This window comes from Microcebus murinus, chromosome 3 (assembly GCF_040939455.1).
Source record: "Microcebus murinus isolate Inina chromosome 3, M.murinus_Inina_mat1.0, whole genome shotgun sequence".
NCBI lineage: Eukaryota > Metazoa > Chordata > Mammalia > Primates > Cheirogaleidae > Microcebus > Microcebus murinus.
Genome location: NC_134106.1, coordinates 76,045,296 through 76,067,415, shown reverse-complemented (window position 1 = coordinate 76,067,415; position 22,120 = coordinate 76,045,296). Strand labels below are relative to the sequence as shown.

Genomic DNA, 22,120 nt, shown 5'->3' with positions numbered 1-22,120 from the left:
GGTAGTGCTTTTAGGATGAGTCCAGCAGAGCCTGTGTACTGTAGGAATTGTGATCCTGTTACTACTTGGCTTCATGGTTCTAAACTGAGTTTACTGGAGAAAGGAAAGGGAGAGCCTAAGGAATTCTTGGAGAGGAAGTTACAGTCAGTCATCTAGCTCTTCCTTGGTTTGTTTTTCATGTAGGCCAGATTGCTAGACATATAGAGACGAGTCAGTTGCCTCCAGGACACGTTCAGATAGTGTGGGGAGGTGAAACTTCAGTCCTGAAGGATGGCTTCACATGGCTTCTTGCCTGGCAAGCTTGGGCTAGGGATCCCAAGAAGGAGAGGGAGAATCTAGAGGGTGTTCCAGAGTCATCACTTACAGCCATGTGCAAGATTTAATGGGTGTCTGGGAAAGGAGAAGGCACTTCCAGGTGGATATATGCATAGTGTGGTGGGGGTTGGGGAAAACGTAAGTAAGTAGACAAACCTACTCATCAGGGACATGATGAGAAATCTAGAGGGTTTTTAGGGCCCAATTTTGGGGCCAGAAGGGGTTAAGTGCTGTTTTACAGAACATAGATATTTGTTAGTTCAGGGGAATATTGTGGTGGGAAGGAGGGGACTAAAGGGATACCAAGTGGTGTCTTCTGTGGAGAATGTTACATGAGAGGAGATCAATTATGGAAGAGTCTATCTTCTTCCCAGCTGGATGAGCATTCCTTGGGAATAGGTCTGTTTGGCATTTCTCTGTGTTCTGACCCCCATCTAGTAACTGGCCCACATTCCTGTAATGATTGAGTGGATAAAGGTCTGTCTTCTGGTGGGAAGGTGGAGAGGGAGAGCAGCTGAGTAGGACCTGGTGGCTTCATGGTGATGGTCCTGTTCCTCTTTGGCAGTCTCATGCCTCCTTCCTGGCAATCCAGCCCTTGTTCTTTCACTCTGCACAGAAGGGGTCTGAATGTCCAGTACAGCCCCGATCTGTGCTGAGAGATGGCAGGGTGGGTGTTGATAGTAAGACAATTGATCCCCCTCATGTTGGCCCGAGGGAGCACCTGACCTGGACACTGAGACCTTTTGAGGATAGCTGGCTCCTTGGTGGGACCAGTTGGGTGTTGGGTAGGGCTTTGATCTGAGCCAGCTGCTAGCTTCAAGCCTAGGTTCTGCTCACCTCTGCTAACCTGGGTGCTTTCTGTCTCTCCTGGGGGTGGGGTATTGAGGTCAACCTAGGAACCCTGGGTTATGACTCAGATTCCATATGGCTCTATCCTCCCACCTTTCCCTAGGTCAGGTTCCTGTACAGAGAGGGAGAAAGGCAGAGGTGACTGGTTTCTAGATCTTACAGGCTCTCATAGCCACCATGTTGGAAGGCAGACTCCAAACCCAGCAGAGGAGCAGCTGCAATGGCCGGGAGGTAGTGTGGCCCCTCCCATTCCTAGAACACCCTTTACCCTCCCTTGCCTCTCTTCTTGTGCCCCTCACTCCTGGAGCCTCTTTCCCTCTGCCAAAGACTTTGAGTCCTCTTACCTCTCCTGGTGGCCCTTTTCCAGACCAGCCTGTCGTCCTCAGGCTTTGGGATGAAGCTGGAGGCTGTCACCCCATTCCTGGGGAAGTATCGCCCCTTTGTGGGTCGCTGCTGCCAGACCTGCACCCCCAAGAGCTGGGTAAGTGATGGTAGGGCCGAGACCACTCTAGAAAGCTTGCTTCTGAGAGCCATAGCTCCAGGAAGCTGCTTCCTTTATGTCCTTCCAAGCTTGGTCCTATGCTGCCCCATGCCTCTGCTTTTGTCTTTCAGGGGAATGGATGCACTATTTTAGGTTGTGTTGTTGGGCTGTGGCTTGCTCCCAGGCCTGGGAGAGTTGGGTGGGAGAAGTGCAGAGGGACCTAAGGGGTGGTAGGGTGTGCCCAGAGGCTGGTGTCTAACCGTGCCTGCATGAGTCCTGTCGTTCAGCTTTGGGGACACTGCCCACTCAGACTTCCCCAGTACTCAGCACATGCTTGAGTGGTGAGTACTGGGCATGTGCTTTTTCATCTATGGCATGTGCTGGTGCTGAGGGGGCCCAGATTTCTGATGGAGATCCAGGCTAGTTCTCTGTTGATTAGGAGAGAACTTCTTGGAGACTTAATATGCCACTTTCAAAGAGGGTGATTTTGTACTTCCATTTTGAGCATGAACCCCTTTATCTTGAGCCAGCATAAGGATCTGGGTCACACATCTTTTGAGAATTGCTGTGCTGTAACCCTTTCTCCTGGAAGACTCAGTAGGCCATCAGGACAGACCAGAGGGGCAGGGCAAGGGCTTTTCTTTGCCAGTTTGCAAAGGCCCCCCCAGGACATGCTGTCCCTGCCCCCAATCTGGCAGGAGTCCCTCTTCCACAGAAGCATAATGGATCTAGGCTTTGGCAGTGTGATCCTGGTGAAGGAGGAGAACACCAGGTAGTCAGAGCGAGGGGAGGGCAGGGTGGTGGGTAGGGCCCCTTGGGTGAAGGGCTGCTGGGGCCCTGCTTTGTGATGCCATTTTCTTCCTCCCATGGAAAAAGAAGGGCCCCTGCCCTCTGCTCCATACCCAAGCCTATGGGGAGAGGTGAGCATGGTGTTCCCCTGCAGTTCCTTCTGTGAGCATATGTGGACTGCCCACTGTGTTAGGCCCTCAACCTGTACCCAGTTTAGTGGGGAGAGGGGTGGGAATGGACATGGACTGGCAGGTGGTTCCTCTTCCTGCTCAGGTGTTCCTGAGACCTGGGTTTGGGTGTGATCCCGTTCTGATCTAGTAGCCTGCAGTGGGCCCTAGTCGGGGTGGAGCTCTCTGAATGATTTTCCTCCCTGCTCTGGGGGCTGTGCCCAGGTTCCGGGGCTGGCTGGTTCGGAGGCTCTGCTATTTTCTGTGGTCCCTGGAGCAGCACATACCCTCCTACCAGGATGCTCCACAGAAGATTGTGGAAAGCACTGGGTGAGGAGACAGGGACTGGGGTCTGGCTAGCATTTCTGGGGTGCTGAAAGGGATGACAAAGGCTCCAGGCAGGGGTGGTTGAAAGGGCTGGCTGGGGTAAGGCTTCAGAGCATTAGCTTTGCCTGGGACCCTTCCTTAAAGAAGGAGGGTGAAGACTGGAAGCTGTGTCCTAGGGACGTGACCTGAGAGACCGTAGGCCTGCCCTAACCTGACACTACTCCCCTCTGCACAGGGTGCAGAAAATTCTCTCAGGGAAGGCCCCAGGAGGGGCTGGAGAAGGCCAGGTGTCTGACCATGTGAAGAAAGAGGTGCAGCGCATCCTGGGCCACATCCAGGCCCCTCCCCGCCCCTTCCTGCTCAGGTAACTGTGCTGAGGGGCACCTGCCCTTGGGCTAGGGCCTCTGCCCTTGTGGAGAAGGAATGTCAGCTGGGCTCAGGGAATAGCTTGACTCCCTTCGTGAGGAGGTGGATGATGTTTACCAGAATGGGCTGCAGCCTGCTCTTATCCCCTGCCTCTCCTCCCCACGTGCCTTCAGCACAAGTCTGAGCTCCTGTTAGATGCAGGGCACCGAGGGGTGGACAGAGATATACACGCCTGCAAGAAGGAAGGAACATGGGCTGAGACTCAGAATACCTGGAGGGGGAGGAAGAGATTGTAAATCAGGGCCAAAATGGGAAGAAGCCAGCCTTTGGGGATGGTACAAGAATGGAGGAACAGTCTTACTAGAGGGAATAGCTAGCTGACCTATGGCCCTGGGCAGGAAAGGGCTGAGTTTGCTCAAGTAGTTGATGTGGTTGGAAGCTGGCAAGTGATGGAGAGAGAGCTGCAGGAGGTAAAATTGAGAGGCAGAAGAGCCAAGATCATGCAGGGCCATGTGGGAATGGATCTTTAAGTGCACTGAACAATCAGTTGAAAGGTTCTAAGTAGGGAGTGACAACATGATGAATTAGGGTCAAGAGTAGATACCAGAAAACCATCTGGAAGGCTGTTCTCTTAGTCCAGGTGAGACATGACAATGGACAGTAGAGGCTGGAAAAAGCAGATTGAGAGATCAAGGTGATACTACCAGGACTCCCTGATGGATTGGATGGTAGGGTGAGGGCAAAAGGGAGAGCCCCCATGCTAGCCTCGTACCTAGTGGTACATACAAGAGGGGCACAGACTTTGGGAGAAATGAGTTGGCCCCAGAAGGATGTTTTGGATAGAGAGTTTCGGTACCTGATGTTGTGGAGACAGGAGGCAGTAGCATATGTGAGTCTGGAGCTCAGAAGATGGGGCTGGGGACAGTTTGCACAGCTTTAGCATAGGTTTAAAGCCAAAGGGATGAATGAGTTGCTGAAGAAAGGAGAGCTCAGGGCTGTGTGTGTCAGGCTCAACTGTCTCGAAAGTGCTGAGAGTTCAACTGAGCAAGGACAGAAAGTAGAGGTTGTTGGTGACCTTGACCATACCTTTGCTGTGACAGTTCCTCAGCTTTGTTGAGACTAGTGGTCCCTTGATCTACCTACCTTTACAACCAGCCATCAGCCCCTCCCATCTTGCCTTCCCTCCTGGCCTAGCTTAGATTCCATGACTCATCATGATAATGCTCTTGTGAAGGGGTCACTGGGCATGACCCCGCCTGCTGCCTTCTCTGTGCATCTGAGCAGCCAAATGGTGCTGGAGAAGCACTCAGTGGTGGACTGGTTTACTTGTAAGTGCAGATAAAGGAAGAAATAGAAGCCATCAGATGGGGACTTGCTGCTTGTCTACCACATGTCCTGCTACCTGCATCTGCATATCTGTCCTCAGTTAAGGCTGGCCCCTACTTTGGGCCTCTGGGCAACCCACCCACCTGCCAGGGACTTTGCCCCTGCAGTTACTCCCTTTTCTTCTTGTACCAGTAATCCTTCCCTTTGATCCCACCTTTCCCAGCAGTTTACAAAGACCAGGCTGGGTTCTGTCTGGAGAAAGACTTGGTCTTCTAGTCTCCTTTGGGGTAATCAGCACATGCTCTGAACCTGATGTGAGGCAGCTGTACCAGGAGGTCTTGGGAGAGTATCAGTGCCACACAGGTGTGGGCTCTGGTGTCAGGCCCCCTTTCCAGTTCCAGCACCACCACTTCTTTGTGTTCTTTATTCAGCAGTTCCATAGCCTCCCTGAGCCTCACTTTCCTATTCTGTAAAATGAGGACAGTAGCACCTGCCCTAGAGGAGCACTGGGTGCCACTCTGAGCTGGTGGGCTGTGCCTCCACCACACGTCAGGCCAGGCATTGCTCCCCAGGCTGTTCAGCTGGGCACTGCTGCGGTTCCTGAACTGCGTCTTCCTGAATGTTCAGCTCCACAAGGGTCAGATGAAGATGGTCCACAAGGCTGCCCAGGAGGTAAGGCCTGCCCTCCTTTGGGGTGGGGATGGCGGGAGCAGAGGCTGGGCCAAGCCCTTAAGTCCGGACTAGCCCCATCAGCTGGTGGGAAAAATCCACTGCTCTTTGCCGACCTTCTCTTTGTCTCACGGTCCTGCTCCCATGAGGTTTCCTCTAACGTCTTTTCATCATGGTCTCAAGAACCATTACGTCAATTCTCGTTACCTTAAAAGTTGTCGAAAGGCTCCTCTACTTTTGGGAAATGTCCTTAGAGGAAGAACTCTTTGGCTGAACCTCCCCCTCCTCCCTCCCTCTGGGATTGCCTTACATCTGGAGGTGCTGGGTTTTGGCTTCCTATAGCTTCAGGGTGGGGTAGGTTGGCACTTTCCTCTGGCTCTCCCCGGAGCAGGGCTTGCCGCTTGTCCTCCTCTCTACTCACAAGTCTCTATTGGATGGGATCCTGCTGCCCTTTGTGCTGCTCTCCCAGGGCCTAGGCGTGCTCCGTGTGGCTTGGGACCCCCACACCTGCTCCCCTGCACTCAGGTAAAACCTTTGTGTCCCTAGACATACAAGGGAGAAGTCTCAGGCTGGGGCAGAGGTATATATGGGCGTGTGCTGGCAGCAGCTCCCAAAAGGCCCTCTTCCTCACTTCTCTGTTCCTGGTCATATGCCAGCTGGGGTTGTGGGGCTCAGATGGAGGGTTAGCCACAGGTCCCAGGGCCATGGCTGGCCTTGGGGTGGGGATGGGCAAGGCACTCACTAGCCCCCTGCTCAGTCTTATCTCCAGATCCCCTTCCCTAATGAGGCTCTACCCTGTGCCCCACAGAGCTCTGCTGAGGAACCTTGGGGGGCTTTTCATGCCCCCAGAGGCCAGCCTCTCCCTGGACAGCTCTGAGGGGGTCCTTGCAAGGACTGTGGTCCATGCGGTGAGTGCCTCCAGTGGTTATGTATGGGGCCAGGCCAAGGGTACAGGGATCTGTTCTCCTGTGGCCTTGACATCCACCCCTTGCCCACTTCCATTCCAGGTCATGGAGCAGCTGCTGGTCAGTGGGCAGCCCCTGCTCATCTTCTTGGAGGAGCCCCCTGGGGCCCAGGGGCCACGGCTGTCAGCCCTGGGCCAGGCCTGGCTGGGACTGGTGGTGCAGGCAGTCCAGGGGGGCACTGTCCCAGATGCTATGTTGGTGCCAGTGGCCATCACCTATGACCTGGTTCCAGATGCACCACATGAAATACACCACGTGAGACCCTCTTGCCCCTTGGGACCCCAACTGGACACCACCTCCGAAAAGGAAGCACAATATTAAGTCTTATGGCTGAGTCCCCCTTTAGGGCTGGGGGCGGGGGTGGTACAAAGGAATTCTCCTTACAGTTATCCTGTGGCACCTGCAAAGGCCATTACCACCATCATCTTATTTAAGCCTCAAAAGACCCCGCTACAGAGGGATTTTTCCTCTTTCATGGATGAGAAAACAAGAGCTTGGAGAGGGCCAGGTCATGCATCAAGATGGGCCTGAGATAAAGTTGAGCAGGCTGGGACCAGAGGAAAGCTCTGGAGAGTAGGAAGGGGCAGCCAGCCCTGAGGCCTGCCTGAGAGCAGTGCCCACGGTAAGCCGATGCACTCAGCCTCTCCCTCCTTGCAGGCCTCAGTCCCCCTGGGGCTGTGGACAGGAGCTCTGGCTGTCTTACGGAGCCTGCGTAGCTGTTGGGGCCACCGTCACCGGGTCTGTGTCCGGGTGCACCTAGCCCAGCCTTTCTCCCTGCAGGTATGGAGTATGGAGCCAGCCAGGGTGGGAGTACATGGGGGTCTGTCTTGGGGCTTCTGGCAGTCTGGCCCTCAAAGCCACTGCTGGGATAGCCTTGCATACCTCATATGGGTTGTGTGCAAGTTTTCTGGTGGGCCAGAGCAGGCCACCTAAGAGCCTTGTCCTGGGCAGGAATACACTGTCAACGCCAGGAGCTGCTGGGGCAGCAGGCAGACTTTGGAGCAGCTGCTGCAGCCCATCGTGCTGGGCCAATGGTAGGAGTAGGGGAACGTGGGGGTCTCAGGCAAGGCAGGCAGCCCTTCAGCACCAGCTTGTGTAGCTGATGCTTCCACCCCCAATATACTGAAACATATCAGCAGCCTTCCCTCACCAAATATCTTTGGGTCATCTAGAGCAGTACCAGGCACTCACCTGGCCAACAGTCTGAATGTGGGGTATGGCACTCAGGCCTGGAAGGGAGCCATCCCCTGCCCAGGGGCTGGGATCGGGAAAATACCCTCACCTTTAAGAAAGCCCTGGGCTTTTTAGGTTTGTATTTTTAGATTTGGTCCATTCATCCTGAGATCTGTGTCTCTATCCTAGTACTGCTGTCCCAGACACTGAGAAGGAGCAGGAGTGGACCCCTGTAACTGGGCCCCTCCTGGCCCTCAGGGCAGAGGACCAGTTTCTAGTCAGGAGACTGAGCCGTCACATCCTGAATGGTGAGGGGGAACTAGATCTGGGCCTTTGAGGGTGGGTCCCTGAATGTGCCTTCTGTCTTTGGGCCAGCCAGTCATTAGGGCCCTCCCTTCCAAGTGGGTGTCTAACCTGAGCCACCCTCCCTCTGTGGCACACTTGGGACATCTGAAGAAGTATGGAACTCTGAGGAGCGGGGCAGCCAGGGAGGGCATGAGGGAGCAGCTAAGTGAGTACACTCTGAGCCCAGGCCACACCCAGCCCCGCCTCAGGCTCATCATCATGGCACCTCCCTGGGCCCAGCCTCCTTACCTGTGTGTGAGGATGATGTTAACTGAATGGGCAGTGGACGCCAGGGGCTTACCACAGTGCCTGCACAGAGGGCTGGCAGGATTCTCTCAGTATCTTCCCCAGTGCCTTTTGTGCTGGAGGCTTTGGGTTGGTGGGTTGGCCCTATAAGATCCAGGAAAAGTCCCTGAGCTCATGGCCTGGCTCTCTGCATATACGTGATAAATTCTTCTTTGGGGCTGCTTTTCCCCTCCCTGGGCTGGAGTTGAGGCTATGTGTCTGGGAAGACTTGCCAGATGATGGAGGGACCTGGTGACCTCCACCCCTGATCGGCACCCTCCACTCCCACCCCAGCCAGCGTGGCAAGCTCAGCGGTGATGAGCACGGCCATTATGGCGGCGCTGCTGCTGTTCAAGCACCAGAAGGTAGGATGCAGTGTGGTGGGGACCTGGGTGAGGGGTTGCTGCCCTCCTGCTCAGCCCTGCTCTGACCCCCCAGGGCGTGTTCCTGTCGAAACTCCTGGGGGAGTTCTCCTGGTTGACAGAGGAGACTCTGCTGCGTGGCTTTGACGTAGGCTTCTCAGGACAGCTGCGGTGTCTGGTGCAGCATACGCTGACCCTGCTGCGGGCACACGTGGCCTTGCTGCGTGTCCACCCGGGGGACTTGCTGGTGGTGCCACGGCCTGGCCCAGGCCTCACACACCTGGCACGCCTGAGTGCTGAGCTGCTGCCTGCCTTCCTAAGTGAGGCTGTGGGTGGTGAGTCCTGAGAGCTCAGGGCGGGTGGGATGTGTGTGCAGCGGTGAGGGGAATGTCTCCTTCCTAATGCCTGGCCCCCACCGACCCCAGCCTGCGCTGTGCGGGGGCTGCTCGCAGGCAGAGTGCCGCCGGAGGGGCCCTGGGAGCTGCAAGGCGTAGAGCTGCTGAGCCAGAATGAGCTGTACCGCCAGATCCTGCTGCTGTTGCATTTGCTGCCACAAGACCTACTGCTGCTGCAGGTCAGGCCTCCACCAACAGCCAATTTGGTCCTTGGCCTTCCCCTCTAGGTGGAGGAGGTGGCTTATTCCTGCCTGAGTCCTACCCCTAAGACCTCTGACCTTGCCCTGCCTCTGGCCAGGCCCCCACGAATGTGCCTGGCTCTCCTAAGGCCACACCAATGCCTCTTTCTCCCCAGCCTTGTCAGTCTTCCTACTGCTACTGTCAGGAGGTGCTGGACCGTCTCATCCAGTGTGGGCTCCTGGTTGCTGAGGAGGTAGGCAGGACTGTTGGAGACAAAGCCCCTACATAGGGCCTGACCTCCAGCCTCCTACCTGGAGTGCCAGCTGCTCTAGGCTCCTCTGCCCTGTGTGTGCTATGGGGATGGGCACTGCCCTGGCCTGGTGGCAGGGAAGCCTGAGTTGAAGCTGTGTTCCTCAGGATGTGACCACATCTGCCCTAGGCCCATGCACATCTCCTTAGACAGGACTGGATATGTGTACCTCTGAGGTTCTCTGCATAATTCCTACCCCCATGTTTCTTGTTCTTGAGGGTTGGTGCTTACTTCCTCTCACCCTGCAAGTTGGCCCAGCAGGCGCTATGGTCTGGCGTGGCTCTGGGCATCCTCTTGGCCTCCCTAGGTCTGCTCTTACTGGTTTTGCCTCCATGTACCTGGTCTGGGCTGTATGGTTGATCCCTGGCCAGCCTGTCAGGGACCAATGGCTCCTACGGCCCCCAGACCCCCGGCTCCCGGCCAGCCTGTGACACAGGGAGACAGCGTTTGAGTGCAAAGCTGCTGTGGAAACCAAGTGGGGACTTTACTGATAGTGACAGTGATGACTTCGAGGAGGCTGAGGGCCGGTACTTCAGGGTATGTTGGGAGAAGCTACCCCAGGAAGGAGGTGGTAGGGAGGGTGTTGGGGAGCTGTCCTCACTCTGGCCTGTCTCCTCCAGCTCAGCCAGCAGTCACGCTGCCCGGACTTCTTCCTCTTCCTCTGCCGCCTGCTTGGCCCGTTGCTCAAGGCCTTTGCACAGGCTGCCTCCTTCCTCCACCAGGGCCAGCTGCCTGATACTGGTGAGGCCCTCATTTCCCTTGCAGTCCTCAGGTCAGGCTCTGCCTGAGCAGGACCCTGGGTCTAGGTCTTCTCTCTCCCACAGAGTCAGGCTACACAGAGCAACTGTTCCAGTTCTTGCAGGCCACTGCCAAGGAAGACGGGACCTTTGGTGAGTCCCAAGCAGCCATCCCAGGCTCCTGGAGAAGGGCGGGTTTTGCTGGTGATTGCTGCCCCCTGCTGGGCACTGACAGCCCTACTCCAGGAAGGAAGGCTGCAGAGCAGAGGGTCTTCAGTGCAGTCTGAGCCTATCCCTGGGTTCCTAAATAAGAGGAGAGAAGCCCATGCCCCATGGCTCCCTGCCCTCCCTCCCTAGAACCTTCACTTCTCTCTTCCCTCCAGAGTGTGCGGACCCAAACCTCGCCATCAGTGCCGTCTGGACCTTCAGAGACCTAGGGGTGAGGAGAGCCACTGTCACCATCCTTCTGTCCCGATTCCCACCCCCTGATAATGTTGCCCAGGGGAACCCAGCTGTGTCCTTACAGCCCCACAGGGCTGGCCCCGATGACACATCGCTAAGACCCTGGTACCTGCCTGGTGTCTGCCAGGTGTGGTGACGATAGGTTGGAGAAGGCTAGATGGTTGTCCTGCCCCTCTTGGTCTCCCAAATCACAGGCTTATCCTTCTCCCAGGTGTGTGTTACCAGGGCTTTGAGACGAGGTGGCATTTGCACCCAAACACTGAGACCTAAGGGGCCAGAGGTCTTAAGGCAGGTTTCTAGGGGAAAGGCTTGGCCCCTGGGCACAGTCCCTGTGGCGAGGGCACCCATGGTCCATCTCCATGGCCCAGGTTCTGCAGCAGACACCCAGCCCTGCAGGCCCCAGGCTCCACCTGTCCCCTACTTTTGCTACCCGGGACAATCAGGACAAGCTGGAACAGTTCATCCGGCAGTTCATTTGTAACTAGAACTGTAGGGTGGAGCCTGTGCTGAGACTCCTTAGCCCCAGCACAGCTGCGTCCTACAGCCAGAAGACTGAGAGGAAACTGTAAACCCTTAGTTGGGCTATAAAATCTTTGAGGTTTGATTATGCCTTGCTGTCTCTTCCTTTCTTCATTCTTTGGGGTGATAAACAAGGGGACTGGGTGAGTCCTTTTTCCAAGCCCAGCAGTTGTCTTTTTGGTGTCTATCTGTTCTCTCCTTTTCCAGCCCCATGAAAGTGTCCCATCTCATCCCATGAAACCAACCCTAAACGATGACAAACAGTAGCGGAAATCAAGCTGCTGCTCTAGCTTGACAAATTTATTGAGAATTCTTTCTCCTTTCTACCTAGAAGAGGAGCCTTGAGGGGGCTGGCACCTGCCCACGCCTGGCATTGGGCCTTTCCCTGTGCTGGGCTGAGTGGGAGTGAATGCCCCCATCTTGTCCTAAGTCCAGGGCCTGTGCAGGAGCCATCACACCACCTTGTTGACAATGACACCTAGTTCTTCGATTTCACACTGGACTTCATCTCCCTTCTGCAACAGAGCAGGCTGTGAGGGGTTCAGCCCTAGAGTCTGACATGTACACACACATAGGCTGGAATTTCTCAAGTCTGCAAGGCCTTCTGGGTCCCTGCTCCCTTTCCTTTTAGCTAACCTACCTTGAGAAAGACAGGGGGTTTCCTGAATACACCAACACCTGGGGGAGTCCCAGTCAGGATGATGTCCCCTGGGTAAAAAGTGACAAACCTGGGGCAAAGCAAAAGAATCTGGTGAGACCAGGGCTGAGGTAGCCACAGCCAGGGGTGGGGAGGGCTTGGCTCAGCCTCCAGGTGTGTGGGCGGGCAGGACGGGGCTGGCCAAGGCAGGCTGCATCCCACTTACTGGGAGACCCAGGCTATCAGCTCTTCTGTCTTAAACACCATCTGGTTGGTGTTGCTGCTCTGGACTACCTCCCCATTCACTCGGCAGCAGATCTTTAAGTTGTGTGGATCTGAAATGCAAAAACAACACCTTCGAGTTATCCCTTTTTTTCCCTCCCCATATTTACAAAAACAAAACTGTAGGGAGGCTTTGTGATTTGCTAGGTAAAAGGGCTTTGTGCCCATGTTGACACAGCACTGTATCCTAGAACTTTCTCTATAGACATTGGCCTTCGGCCTCCCTGTATCCCCAGCACACACAGCACCAGGCAATAGTCACTTGGAAGAGTTAAGGAGGGGATGTCCCAGACTCTGAAGGGGGAAAGAAAGATGGCTGGGGTTTTTATCTTAAAAAAAAAATCAGATGTCTGTTCACAGCAGAGGCTGACACCTATAGATAAAAAAAAAAAAATGACTCAGCATCTACAAAGCAAGGGTGATGGCACAATCAGTGTCCATAAGTGTCCTGGCTAACCAGCATTTTAAACCATTTTAGTGGTAGTCTTTTTGTCCTATACCCCCTTTAGGTAAAGCAGCTGAAACACAATTTAACTTCACTGAGGACTCTACTACAAGGCCCTGGGGCCCTCAGTGTGGCTCACCCATGTCAACATCTCCCCAATGGCTGTGACTGGCTGTGCTCTGCCCTCTTAGCCACTACCTCCCTCGTGACTTTCACTGGGTCTTTGCTGCTTGAAGTTGGTACTGTTCTGTTTACACAGTGGCTTGGTGAGGTCTCATTGGTGTTCTCTCAACTCCCTTATGGTGGGAGAAGCCCAGGTCTGTGACAGATATTCTCCACGATGCTCAGGGCCAGCTTTTCTTCCTTCCAACTTAAAGACTACTTCCACATGGTGACAACTAGAAGAAGCCTGACTCACCTATCAGTTGAGTGATGTTCAGATTCACTTCATGAATGGTTTCACATTCTCTGTGATTGTGCTCCCTCTAGGGGGCACAGGGAGGGAGCCCATGGGGAGCTAATGGCTGAGGCTTAGACTTGTCCTTAATGGAGTCAGCAGCAAAAGGGCAGCCAGGGAGGGTGGGCCCCATGTGTAGCTGCACCTACACTCCTCCTAGGAGTGCTGCTTATCTGTGCAGGGGCAGGTGTGGGTGGCAAAGACCAGGAACCTACCTGCTACACTGTCCTTGGTCACCAAGGCAGGGCCCAGGGGGCAGAAGGTGTCGAAGGTTTTCCCCAGCAGCCACTGCTTCCCATTGCGTCTCATTTGCCAGTCACGAGCACTCACATCATGAGCCACAGTGAAGCCGGCCACATGAGCCATGGCATCTGTGGCCTATGAGGGCAAGGGATTTGGCCATGTAGTAAATTAGATCACAGGTGACACCAACATCTATGACAAAGGATCCCAAAGCCTTTATCCCATTTTAGTAGCCAGAGCTAGCCAAAGATGGTGGGCAAGGGGCAAGGCAGTGAAAGGGAGTAGGTAGGCAGACCATTTCCCAGTACCAGGGACAGCTGGCAGCCCAGTGCTAGTGACAAAGTCAGCACTAGGAGAGGCAGGAACTGGGGCCTCTGCTCCACTCTGGCGTGGGAGCCCACCCCTTCCACATTACCTTGATGTGCTTGCCCTTCTTCCCAATGACCACGGCCAGCTCCACCTCCCAGTCCACCTCCTGTAAGGTGGGAGAGGAACCGTGAGCTGCAGTGGCTCTGGGATGAGAGGCTGCACACCATGCCTCAGGGCCTGGGCCTCTGACAGCAGGGCTCAGCTGCCAGCCCGCATTTGCAGTCACCACGAACCAGAGCAATATGAATGATGGGAGGCCCAACTTGCAGGCCTGTACATTTTGGGCAGTGGGAGGTAGTGCCACTGGGTACAGGCACAGTTTCCACACTGTGACTGTAGAAAAGCAACACCTGTCTAGGGGATTGAGTTTAAAAGCCACTCTGGATACTTGCAACAAAGGATGAATACTAATAATAACAGCTAGTAATACATAACCCTACTCTGTGCCAGGGACTATTCTAAGTGCTTTAATGTATTAACCCACTTAACTGATAAGAAAAAAGATCAACATCCCAAAATAAATGTAGGCAAAGGGCTTGAGTAAGGAAGTCACAAAAAGGAAATACACATGGCCACAAAAACATGAAAAAATGCTCAGCCTCTCCCATAATCAGCAAAGTGCAACTGCAAAATAGATACAATTTAGCCTTTCAAACTGGCTGCTTTTTCTAATGGTAATAACCAGAGTTGGTATTAAGTACACCTCACATCCAGATGTTGGTCTCTAATGCCATTTCCCACTAAAAAGAATTGGTTTCCCTGGGGAAATGGTTCATTCCAGGTCCAAGACAGAGAGTGCAAGATGAGCCTGAAATGTCTTAGCCAGAAAGCAAGGAAGTGCTCAAAGTGATAGGGACAGGAACCAACTTGAAGGCCCCTCACTGGCCAAACTGAGGTCAATTGAGTATCAAAAAGAATGTAAATGATGGATTACAACCAACTGAATAAAAACAGAATTTAGGAATTCACGGAGATACTAATGGCACAGGAGTAAAAATGGGAGGGAGGCAGCTCTTCATAGAAATATGCCAACTAATAAAAATAGAAGGCATTATAGAAAAGTCATCTTTCTTCAACCCCCAGTGTGATAATGGGATTCAGGAAAGGATGACCACAGGATCCCTGCATGAGGAACTGTAGAGCAATAAAGTGGTTGAATGGTCTCAAACTACCCCCCATAGATTGCTTATTATTAACAACAATGGAAATATATCTTCACAATGGAGAGATCTAGTGAACATCAAGTAAACCAAGTGGCCAAACTCTGGGACCGTCTGACATGAGCCTCCCAGTGGGATGCAGTGGGAAGGGCACATCTCCCATGGAGCTCTCTTGACAAAAATGCTTAGCCTGAATCCAATTATGAAGAAACCACCAGATAAATCCATAGGATAGAACATGCTATGAGTAAACTTAACTGGATTCTTTAAGAAAAGGGCAAGGGATTTGTTTGAGATCAGGGGTTGACAAACCTGTTTTTATTAAAGTTTTACTGGCATGCTGCCATGTTTATTCATTGATAAATTGTCCCTGGAGCTTTAACACAACAGCAGAGCTAAATTGTTGCAAAAGAGACCATATGGCACTCACAGCCTAATATTTACTAACTGGCTCTTTAAGAAAAAGTCTGTGGACCTCTGTTCTAGATTAAAACCACTAAAGAGACATAACTAAATATAATACATAATGGGTGGCTTTGATTGATCCTGGATCAACAAAAAAGTAACCAAATTTAAAAAGTCATCTTTGGGCTAATTGGGAGCATTCCCAATTGGGAATTGGGACAGTCAGACTATACATTAGGTATTATTCATATTAATTTTCTTAGTCATGATAATGGTATTGTCATGCAGGCCATTGTTTTATGAGTGAAGTTTTATGAGTTTTATGAGTGAAGTGTTTTAATGTCTGCAACTTACTTTCAAAGGTTCTCTTTTCACGCCCCACCACAAGTGTAAGTGTACATGTGGAAAGAGAGGGGAAGGCTGGGTGCCGTGGCTCATGCCTGTAATCCCAACACTTTGGGAGGCCGAGGCAGGAGCACTGTTTGAGGCTAGGAGTTCAGCCTGGGTTGAAAGAGTGTGACCCTGTTTCTTAAAAAAAAAAAGAGCGAATGAGGAAGGCAGGGCTGGAGTGGGGAGAAGGAGGGAAAGCAAATATGGCAAAATGTTAACAGTGAAATCAAGTGAAGAATATGAGTGTTCACTGTAGCATTTTTTTCAATTTTCCTATAATTTATAAGGCATTTCTAAAATAACAATTTGAGAGAAAAACTAAACAGTCTTACATGTGCTGCTGGTGGAGGTGTAAATTGTTTTCACAATTTTTTGAAGGTCAATTTGGGAGAATTTTTCAAAAGTTTTGAAATACTGCCTATACTTTAATACATCATTCAAATTCTAAGAGTTTATTCAAAGGAAATAATCATGTATTAATGGATGTGTAAAGTCTTTTCTATATAAGGATGTTCACTGCAACATTTATTTATAGAAACCAAAAACTGAAAACAAGTATCCAGAAACAAGGGGCTAGTGAATAAACTATAGCCACTGGTACAACAGAAAACTACATGGTAACCCTAGAATATTTAATGGTATGAAAAATAATGGAGTCTTAAGTAAAAGGTGAATATATGCACCATGTAAATATATATAGGGATAGAAAAATACTGGGAGGATATATAGCAAAACATTAATATTATAAACCCTGGGCAGTAGGAATATGGGTGACTTAATTTTTTTATGTTTATATTTTATTAATTTTCTACACTAAAGGTATATTACATTTGTAAGCAGGAAAAGATGTAAATTTCTTTTTCTCCAAGGCCTGTGTTATTACTGTACATATAATCCCCTGCAGCTCCTATTTAATGAACTATTGAGTAAGAGGTAGCTCCTGTAGGCTGAATGTTGAGCCCAGAGCACCCCTGTGATGGGCCCCAGTGGGAAGGGCAGAGGGGAGGCACCAACCTGGCTCTCGGGTGGGAGGATGATATCATCGTAAGGCCCCACGATGGAGCTGGCAAACTTGCTGAAGATGATGGGCTCCTTGGGCACACGTACGTTCTGTTCTTTGCAATGGTCCACATAATTCATGCCCACACACACCACCTTGTCTGGCCGTGTGACTGGGGCCAGGAAGGTCACCTCTGACCGTGGTAGAACTGGCAACTGGGCAACCAGGGCTCTACAGAGACCAGAGCAGGAGAGAGAGGCTGGCTGGGAGCAGGTTGACAATCCTGTGGCACGCTGGGGCGATGCTGCAGCAGCTGCCAGTTTTGCTTTTCTAAAATATATTTTCTAGATTATCAACCACCAGAGTCACTGTGAAAAGAAGCCCAGCTATTGTCCTTTGATATCAGAGCACTGCTTGTTATTTATCCAGTGATTTCCTTTCTGCCTTAGGTAATTCATGTCCATGTAGGAGAATCCAAAAGATACAAATGGGAATAAATGGAAAGATCTTTCTCACCCTTTCTGGTCACCTCATTTTCCTAGAGTACACAACTATTCTATGGATACTCTCCTCCTCTACCCTTTTGTATGCAAATGATATCACACTGTGTACACCTTTTTTTCTTACTATATTTTAGAGATCGTGCCATAACAATGTATAACAATATACAGATAACTTCCTCTTTTTTCTTTTGGCTGCATATTACTGCACTATAGAGATATACCTAATTCCTTAATGAGGGACATGGAAGTTGTTTCCAATCTTTCAACAATATGCCAGTATGGGGACATACTGTCAATGATACTGTCAATTTCGAAACATTTGTATTTTTGCCAATTTAATAGGTGAAAACGACATCTTAAAGTGGTCTTAATTTATTGTTTGTCATCCCCTTAGACTAGATTCCACAGGGCTCCCAATTCAGGGACACCCCCATCTAATCTAGCCCAAACCCAGGAACCAAATCTTAGAGAATATCTCTTTGTAGTCTGTTCTACTCTGAGAAGCTAGAAATCTAAATCCCTCCCTCAGCTTCCCAAGATGCCTTTTAGGACCCTGGTCCCAGACTCTTCAGGCAGGCAGGGACTTAATCCCCAGGGAAGGCAGTATGATGGAGTAGAGTCCTGACTCCAGAACCAAATACGTGACCTTGGGATAGTTAATCACCCTCCTTAGGCCTAGTTTTTCCTTCTGTAAATTGAGGATGTTGGTATATATAAGATTTCTAAGGCTCTTCACTAACAGAACAGGTGAGAGAGGAAAGAGGGGTTACCCTGGTCCCTTGCAAGAGAGCTACCTGCTGGTGCTGTTTCCCAGGGCAGGGATGGGGTTAGGAGAAGGGAGAGGGGGATCAGGGCAGCTGCTGCAGGATGCTGCTGCCCATTGATTTACCTTTTTGCCACTGAGAGGGTGGCCTCTCCCTGCTCCAAGAACTGCGTCATTGTCTTGGGGAGTGTGGGGTCAAAGGCATTGAGGTTGATGACCCCTCCACCATTCTCTGACTCCAGGCCCAGGTGAGGCCCTGCCAGGTGGGGTGCCTGGAACTGCACCAGTCTCATGTCTCTGGAGGGTTGAAAGGTCCACTTCTGAGCCTGCAGAAGAGCTGTGAGTAGCTGCCTTCTACCAGAGACCAGCATCAGAGCCTACAGAGAAAAGCAGGACCCAGAGGCAGAGGATCCCAGAACCATCATCAGGATCTCTGAAATTCCTCAAGCTGTAGCCCAAGTCCCTTTGCCCCATCAGCCTTTCCTGGCACACCACACAGGAGGTGGTCCATGCTTGTAAGTTATCTTACCCTGCTATACTTCATAAGGTGAAATATTTATAGAGAAACAACTACGTCATGCCAAGCACTAAGCTAGTCCCAGGGATTCCAGTGATCCTTCAACACTGGAGGAAGTGTTACTCTTCAACATGGTATAAACTTTCAGAAAAAAATTTCTGCAAGTTTACACTGCTTGCCACTACTGTGGGCAATGGGGAAGTAGTGTAGGTCAGACAAACTCAGCCCTGCCATCCTGCCTGCAGGGGAGACAGATACTAACAACTGATGTAAGATCCAGCTCTTGGGACTAGTGCTGTGACAATGATCAGGGCCCTGCCCTTATCTAGTTCCTTGAGGAAGTGATGTGAACTAAGCAGGGCTAGGAATTAGCTAAGAGCAGCAGCCAAACATGGGCAAGTGACCACTGGTAAAACTGGCTTCACAGCTCCCATAAGCAATTTTTAAAATGCTAATTAGATCTGTTACTCTCCTACTTAAAGTGCTTTCCACTGATCACATGACCAAGCCAGAACCTCTACCAGGCTGTCCCAGCCTTCTAGGAGCAACTCCTCACCTGCCCCTCCAGACAGTACTTATTTAATTTCTCCTGCTAGAGCACAGGCTGCCTGAAGGAAGAGGCTGCAGACCAACAGTGGGGTCTAGGCCTGACAAGGCATCACTTGGCTGACTACAGCCTGGGTCCAGGGGCATGTCTGTCTCTTACACTACCCAGCACTATGCCTAGTGCACAGAAGGCTCTGGGTGACTCTTTGTTGAAATGAACAAATGACAGAAGCAGAGGCTTGACTTTTCACTACTTGGGAAAGCTTAAAGATTGTCAACCCCAGGAGATGTGGCAGAAACTATTATATCAACAGGGCTCAGGTCCTGCTTTGAGTCCAAGGCTCCACTTAAAGACAAAACCCATTCTCTTGTTTTGTTCTTAATCTAAGTCTGGCCTCCACTCCTTACCACAAAGTCCCTCCCCTGCATGGTTCCATGTTTTAAGAATAGTCGTTTATGCTCAGAAATGTGGAGATAGCTCTCTGAGCCCCAGACTCTGGGTCCTCCCTCACCTGGATGATTCAATCTCCCTTGTTCGGTTAAAGACACATTAGACTTAGGTCACCACTGTCCTGGCCCACAAGTTTGACCAAAAAACTGGGGGCTTGAGTCCTCTGCCCTGCTGTCTTACACATGCACCTCCACCACCAAGAGCACTTTAGTCCAGATTGTTCTGTTGATAAGCAGGAACCTCCAACAGGAGATCCTCCAGAGGCCCTGTTAGCCATGCCTGGGGAAACTGGGCGCCCTCTAGCTGCTGCCTCGGGGATAAGACTGGTCACCTGTTCTCCAAAATAACCCCAGGCCCCACGGACTGTGCCCTTCCCATGTACCGGGCGCATGCAGATTCATTCCACCCTTACAGCAGTCCCCTCAGGTGGAGTGCTCCTATCTTACAAAAGGGGACGCTGAGACTTAAAGAGGTGAAGTCGCGTGCCAAGGTACCAATCAGAAAGTGGCCCTGGCACGTCTGCAGTAACCACTAGACCGCACAGCCCGAGTTCAATCCAACTCTGTAAGAGTCCTTACTCAAAGAGGCAGTGGCATGAGGTGGAACAGCACAAGTGTCGCAGCCTGAGACGGAGTTTGCACGTGGGTTCCCACTCTACCGTTCACTTGTCTGGAACCTAAGCCAGTCCCTCAGTTTCCCTATATGCCCGCTCTGTCCCCTGCAGTCGGTGGGCGCTCACAAGGGTCGTCCGCCCCGTCTGGGTGGCTGGAAACAGCCGGGACCCTCCCGGCCTGACCGGGGCCCAACCTACCTGGCCGCGGCGGCCGGTCCTGCCAGACGCCCTGTGCTATAGGGATAGGGCTCGCGGGGCCGGATGCCAAGGCCGGCAGGCGCCTGGGCACTGGCAGTAGTGACCTCGGGCGCCACTAACCGCGGCCAGCCCAGGGCACTACAGCTGCAGCGAAACCGCGCGGCTCCTCAGGCTAAGTCGCGAGAGGAGCGGGCGCGCCCTGGTGACGTCACGGACCGGCGCCAATAGAAGGGCGCCTCATCTGAACACAGAGCTAAAACCCGGAGCGCAGGCCCAGCGCTGGGTGGCGGGTCCTCTCCGGGACGTTCCTGCTGGCCTCTGGGCATTGCCGAGGCGCTCGGACAGTTGCTCTGCGGCGATCCTCGGCTTGCAGGAACCTGAGAGTGAGCGCTGCCTGAAAGTTTGCCCCTAGGCGCTTCGCTGGCCTCACCCCAGTCTGGGCCCGGTTTCTGGGCCAGGGGCTGTTCTGGTGGTTGGGTAAAAGTGGTGGAGACAAGTCATAGCGTGCTGGTGACAAAGACAAATATTCTAATACATCATTGAGGAGGGGAGGGATGATTGCATCTATTTTACTGATGGGGAACCTGAGGCCAGACATGTTTTGCCCAAGATGACACATTGAGTGAGTAGTGGAGCCGAGATTCTTGACCCGCAAGTCTAGCTTTTCCCATGCACTCTCAGCAACCCTGTCTTCACATGCACTGTGTTGGCGCAGGGTGGGGTAATGGGGAAATGAGGCATAACCTCCAGCAGAGAGCAGGCATTCCAGTGGAGAAGCAGTTTAATTAGACAGAACTCAATTCTCCAGTCTTCTGGCATATGAAGACATATGAGGGGTTCAAGGCAAGAGGTCCCCAAATTAATCAAGAACCAGATCATCAAGAGCTTTACTTGTCATCAAGGGCTTTATGAAGGAGTTGGGACCTTATCTAAATATGCAGGAGACCATTGGAAGGTAATTCTGGGGTGCCATGGCCAGACTTGCAGAAGTTTTTCTCTGGCCATTCCTCCAAGGATAGGCGTTTGAGTAAGAATGGTGCAGGTAAGAGCAATGGTGGTTTGGTGTGTGGAGGAGATGATGAGTGTCTATAGATGTTCAGGAGGTAGAACTGAGAGCCCTCAATGAGGACAGGAAGTGGAAGTGAGAGGGAAGGAGGTACCAGGCAGACTCCTAGGTCTCTAGTCTGGTAGTTCATGGAGACAGAGTTTCTGCAGGGTAGCAGGTCTGGGGAGAGGATGGTGAGCTCAGTTTTGGATTGGTTGCATTAATGTGCCTGTGGGACATCCAAGGAGCATTGTGAGGTGGGCGGTTGGAGACATGGTTCTGGAGCTTGGGACTTCAGTCTGGCTTGAAGAAGGAGGTCAGTATAGAGATAGAAATGGAACCCATGGGAGTGGCTGAGTTCAGGGGTATATGCTGAAGAGAAATTGGCACAAGTGTTTCACGAAGCCATATGTCCCAAAGATTTTCTGAAAATATAAGCTACGGACTGGAAGAAAATATTTGCAAAGCATGTACCTGGTAAAAGACTTGTATCCAGAATATATAAAGAACTCTCAAAAGTCAATAGATGCAAAAAAAGTCAATAAATGTAGTCAAACAATTTCATTTTTAAAATGGACAAAAGATTTAAAGACACTTCACCAAAGAAGATATACAGATAGGAAATTAGGATGTAAAAAGATGCTCAACATCATTAGTAATTAAGGAAATGCAAATGACAACTCCAGTGTGACACCATTGCACACCTACTAGAATGCACAAAAAAGACTGAGTATACCAAATACTGGCAGGGATGTGGAGCAGCTGGAACACTCAGACACTGCTGGTGGGATTGTAACACAGTACAGCCATTTTCGAAAACCATCTGGCAGGTTTTGTTGTTGTTTTGAGACAGAATCTTGCTGTGTTGCCTGGTAGAATGCTGTGGCATCAGCCTAGCTAACAGCAACCTCTAACTCCTGGGCTCAAGCAATCCTTCTGCCTCAGCCTCCTGAGTAGCTGGGACTACAGGCATGCACCACCATGCCCAACTAATTTTTTCTATATATTTTTAGTTATCCAGCTAATTTCTTTCTTTTTTTAGTAGAGATGGGGGTCTCACTCTTGCTTGGGCTG

General features: G+C 51.6%; 2 protein-coding genes across 6 annotated transcripts; one reads left to right on the top strand and one right to left on the bottom strand.

Moving 5' to 3' along the window:
* The first annotated feature begins 1,338 nt into the window (after positions 1–1,338).
* LOC105883626 (glycerol-3-phosphate acyltransferase 2, mitochondrial) lies at positions 1,339–11,059 on the top strand. 2 transcript variants are annotated; one of them, XM_012786882.3, is made up of 21 exons: positions 1,339–1,395; positions 1,532–1,645; positions 2,344–2,417; positions 2,827–2,931; positions 3,164–3,292; positions 5,193–5,292; positions 5,681–5,814; positions 6,098–6,197; positions 6,297–6,509; positions 6,912–7,034; positions 7,206–7,288; positions 7,617–7,735; positions 8,352–8,422; positions 8,496–8,754; positions 8,845–8,993; positions 9,170–9,247; positions 9,710–9,841; positions 9,925–10,045; positions 10,129–10,194; positions 10,425–10,480; positions 10,872–11,059. In XM_012786882.3, the coding sequence occupies exons 1-21, from the start codon at positions 1,342–1,344 to the stop codon at positions 10,986–10,988; spliced, it is 2,397 nt and encodes a 798-aa protein (XP_012642336.1). In that variant the 5' UTR covers positions 1,339–1,341; the 3' UTR covers positions 10,989–11,059. The 2 variants fall into 2 exon arrangements, with proteins under 2 accessions (XP_012642336.1, XP_075857106.1); XM_076000991.1 differs by lacking the exon at positions 10,872–11,059 and having other exon boundaries at positions 9,710–9,831; positions 10,425–10,548.
* Positions 9,765–20,200, bottom strand: FAHD2A (fumarylacetoacetate hydrolase domain containing 2A). Of its 4 annotated transcripts, none has more exons than XM_076000989.1 (8): positions 20,002–20,200; positions 17,803–18,053; positions 16,425–16,641; positions 13,502–13,561; positions 13,059–13,221; positions 11,886–11,994; positions 11,663–11,750; positions 9,765–10,474 (listed from the first exon to the last, which is right to left on the bottom strand). In XM_076000989.1, exons 2-8 carry the CDS (start codon positions 18,045–18,047, stop codon positions 10,331–10,333), a joined length of 1,026 nt encoding a protein of 341 aa, XP_075857104.1. In that variant the 5' UTR covers positions 18,048–18,053; positions 20,002–20,200; the 3' UTR covers positions 9,765–10,330. The 4 variants fall into 4 exon arrangements, with proteins under 4 accessions (XP_075857104.1, XP_012642342.1, XP_012642340.1 ...); XM_012786888.3 differs by lacking the exon at positions 9,765–10,474 and adding an exon at positions 10,565–10,769; XM_012786886.3 differs by lacking the exon at positions 9,765–10,474 and adding an exon at positions 11,302–11,552.
* Between the last annotated feature and the right edge of the window lie 1,920 nt (positions 20,201–22,120).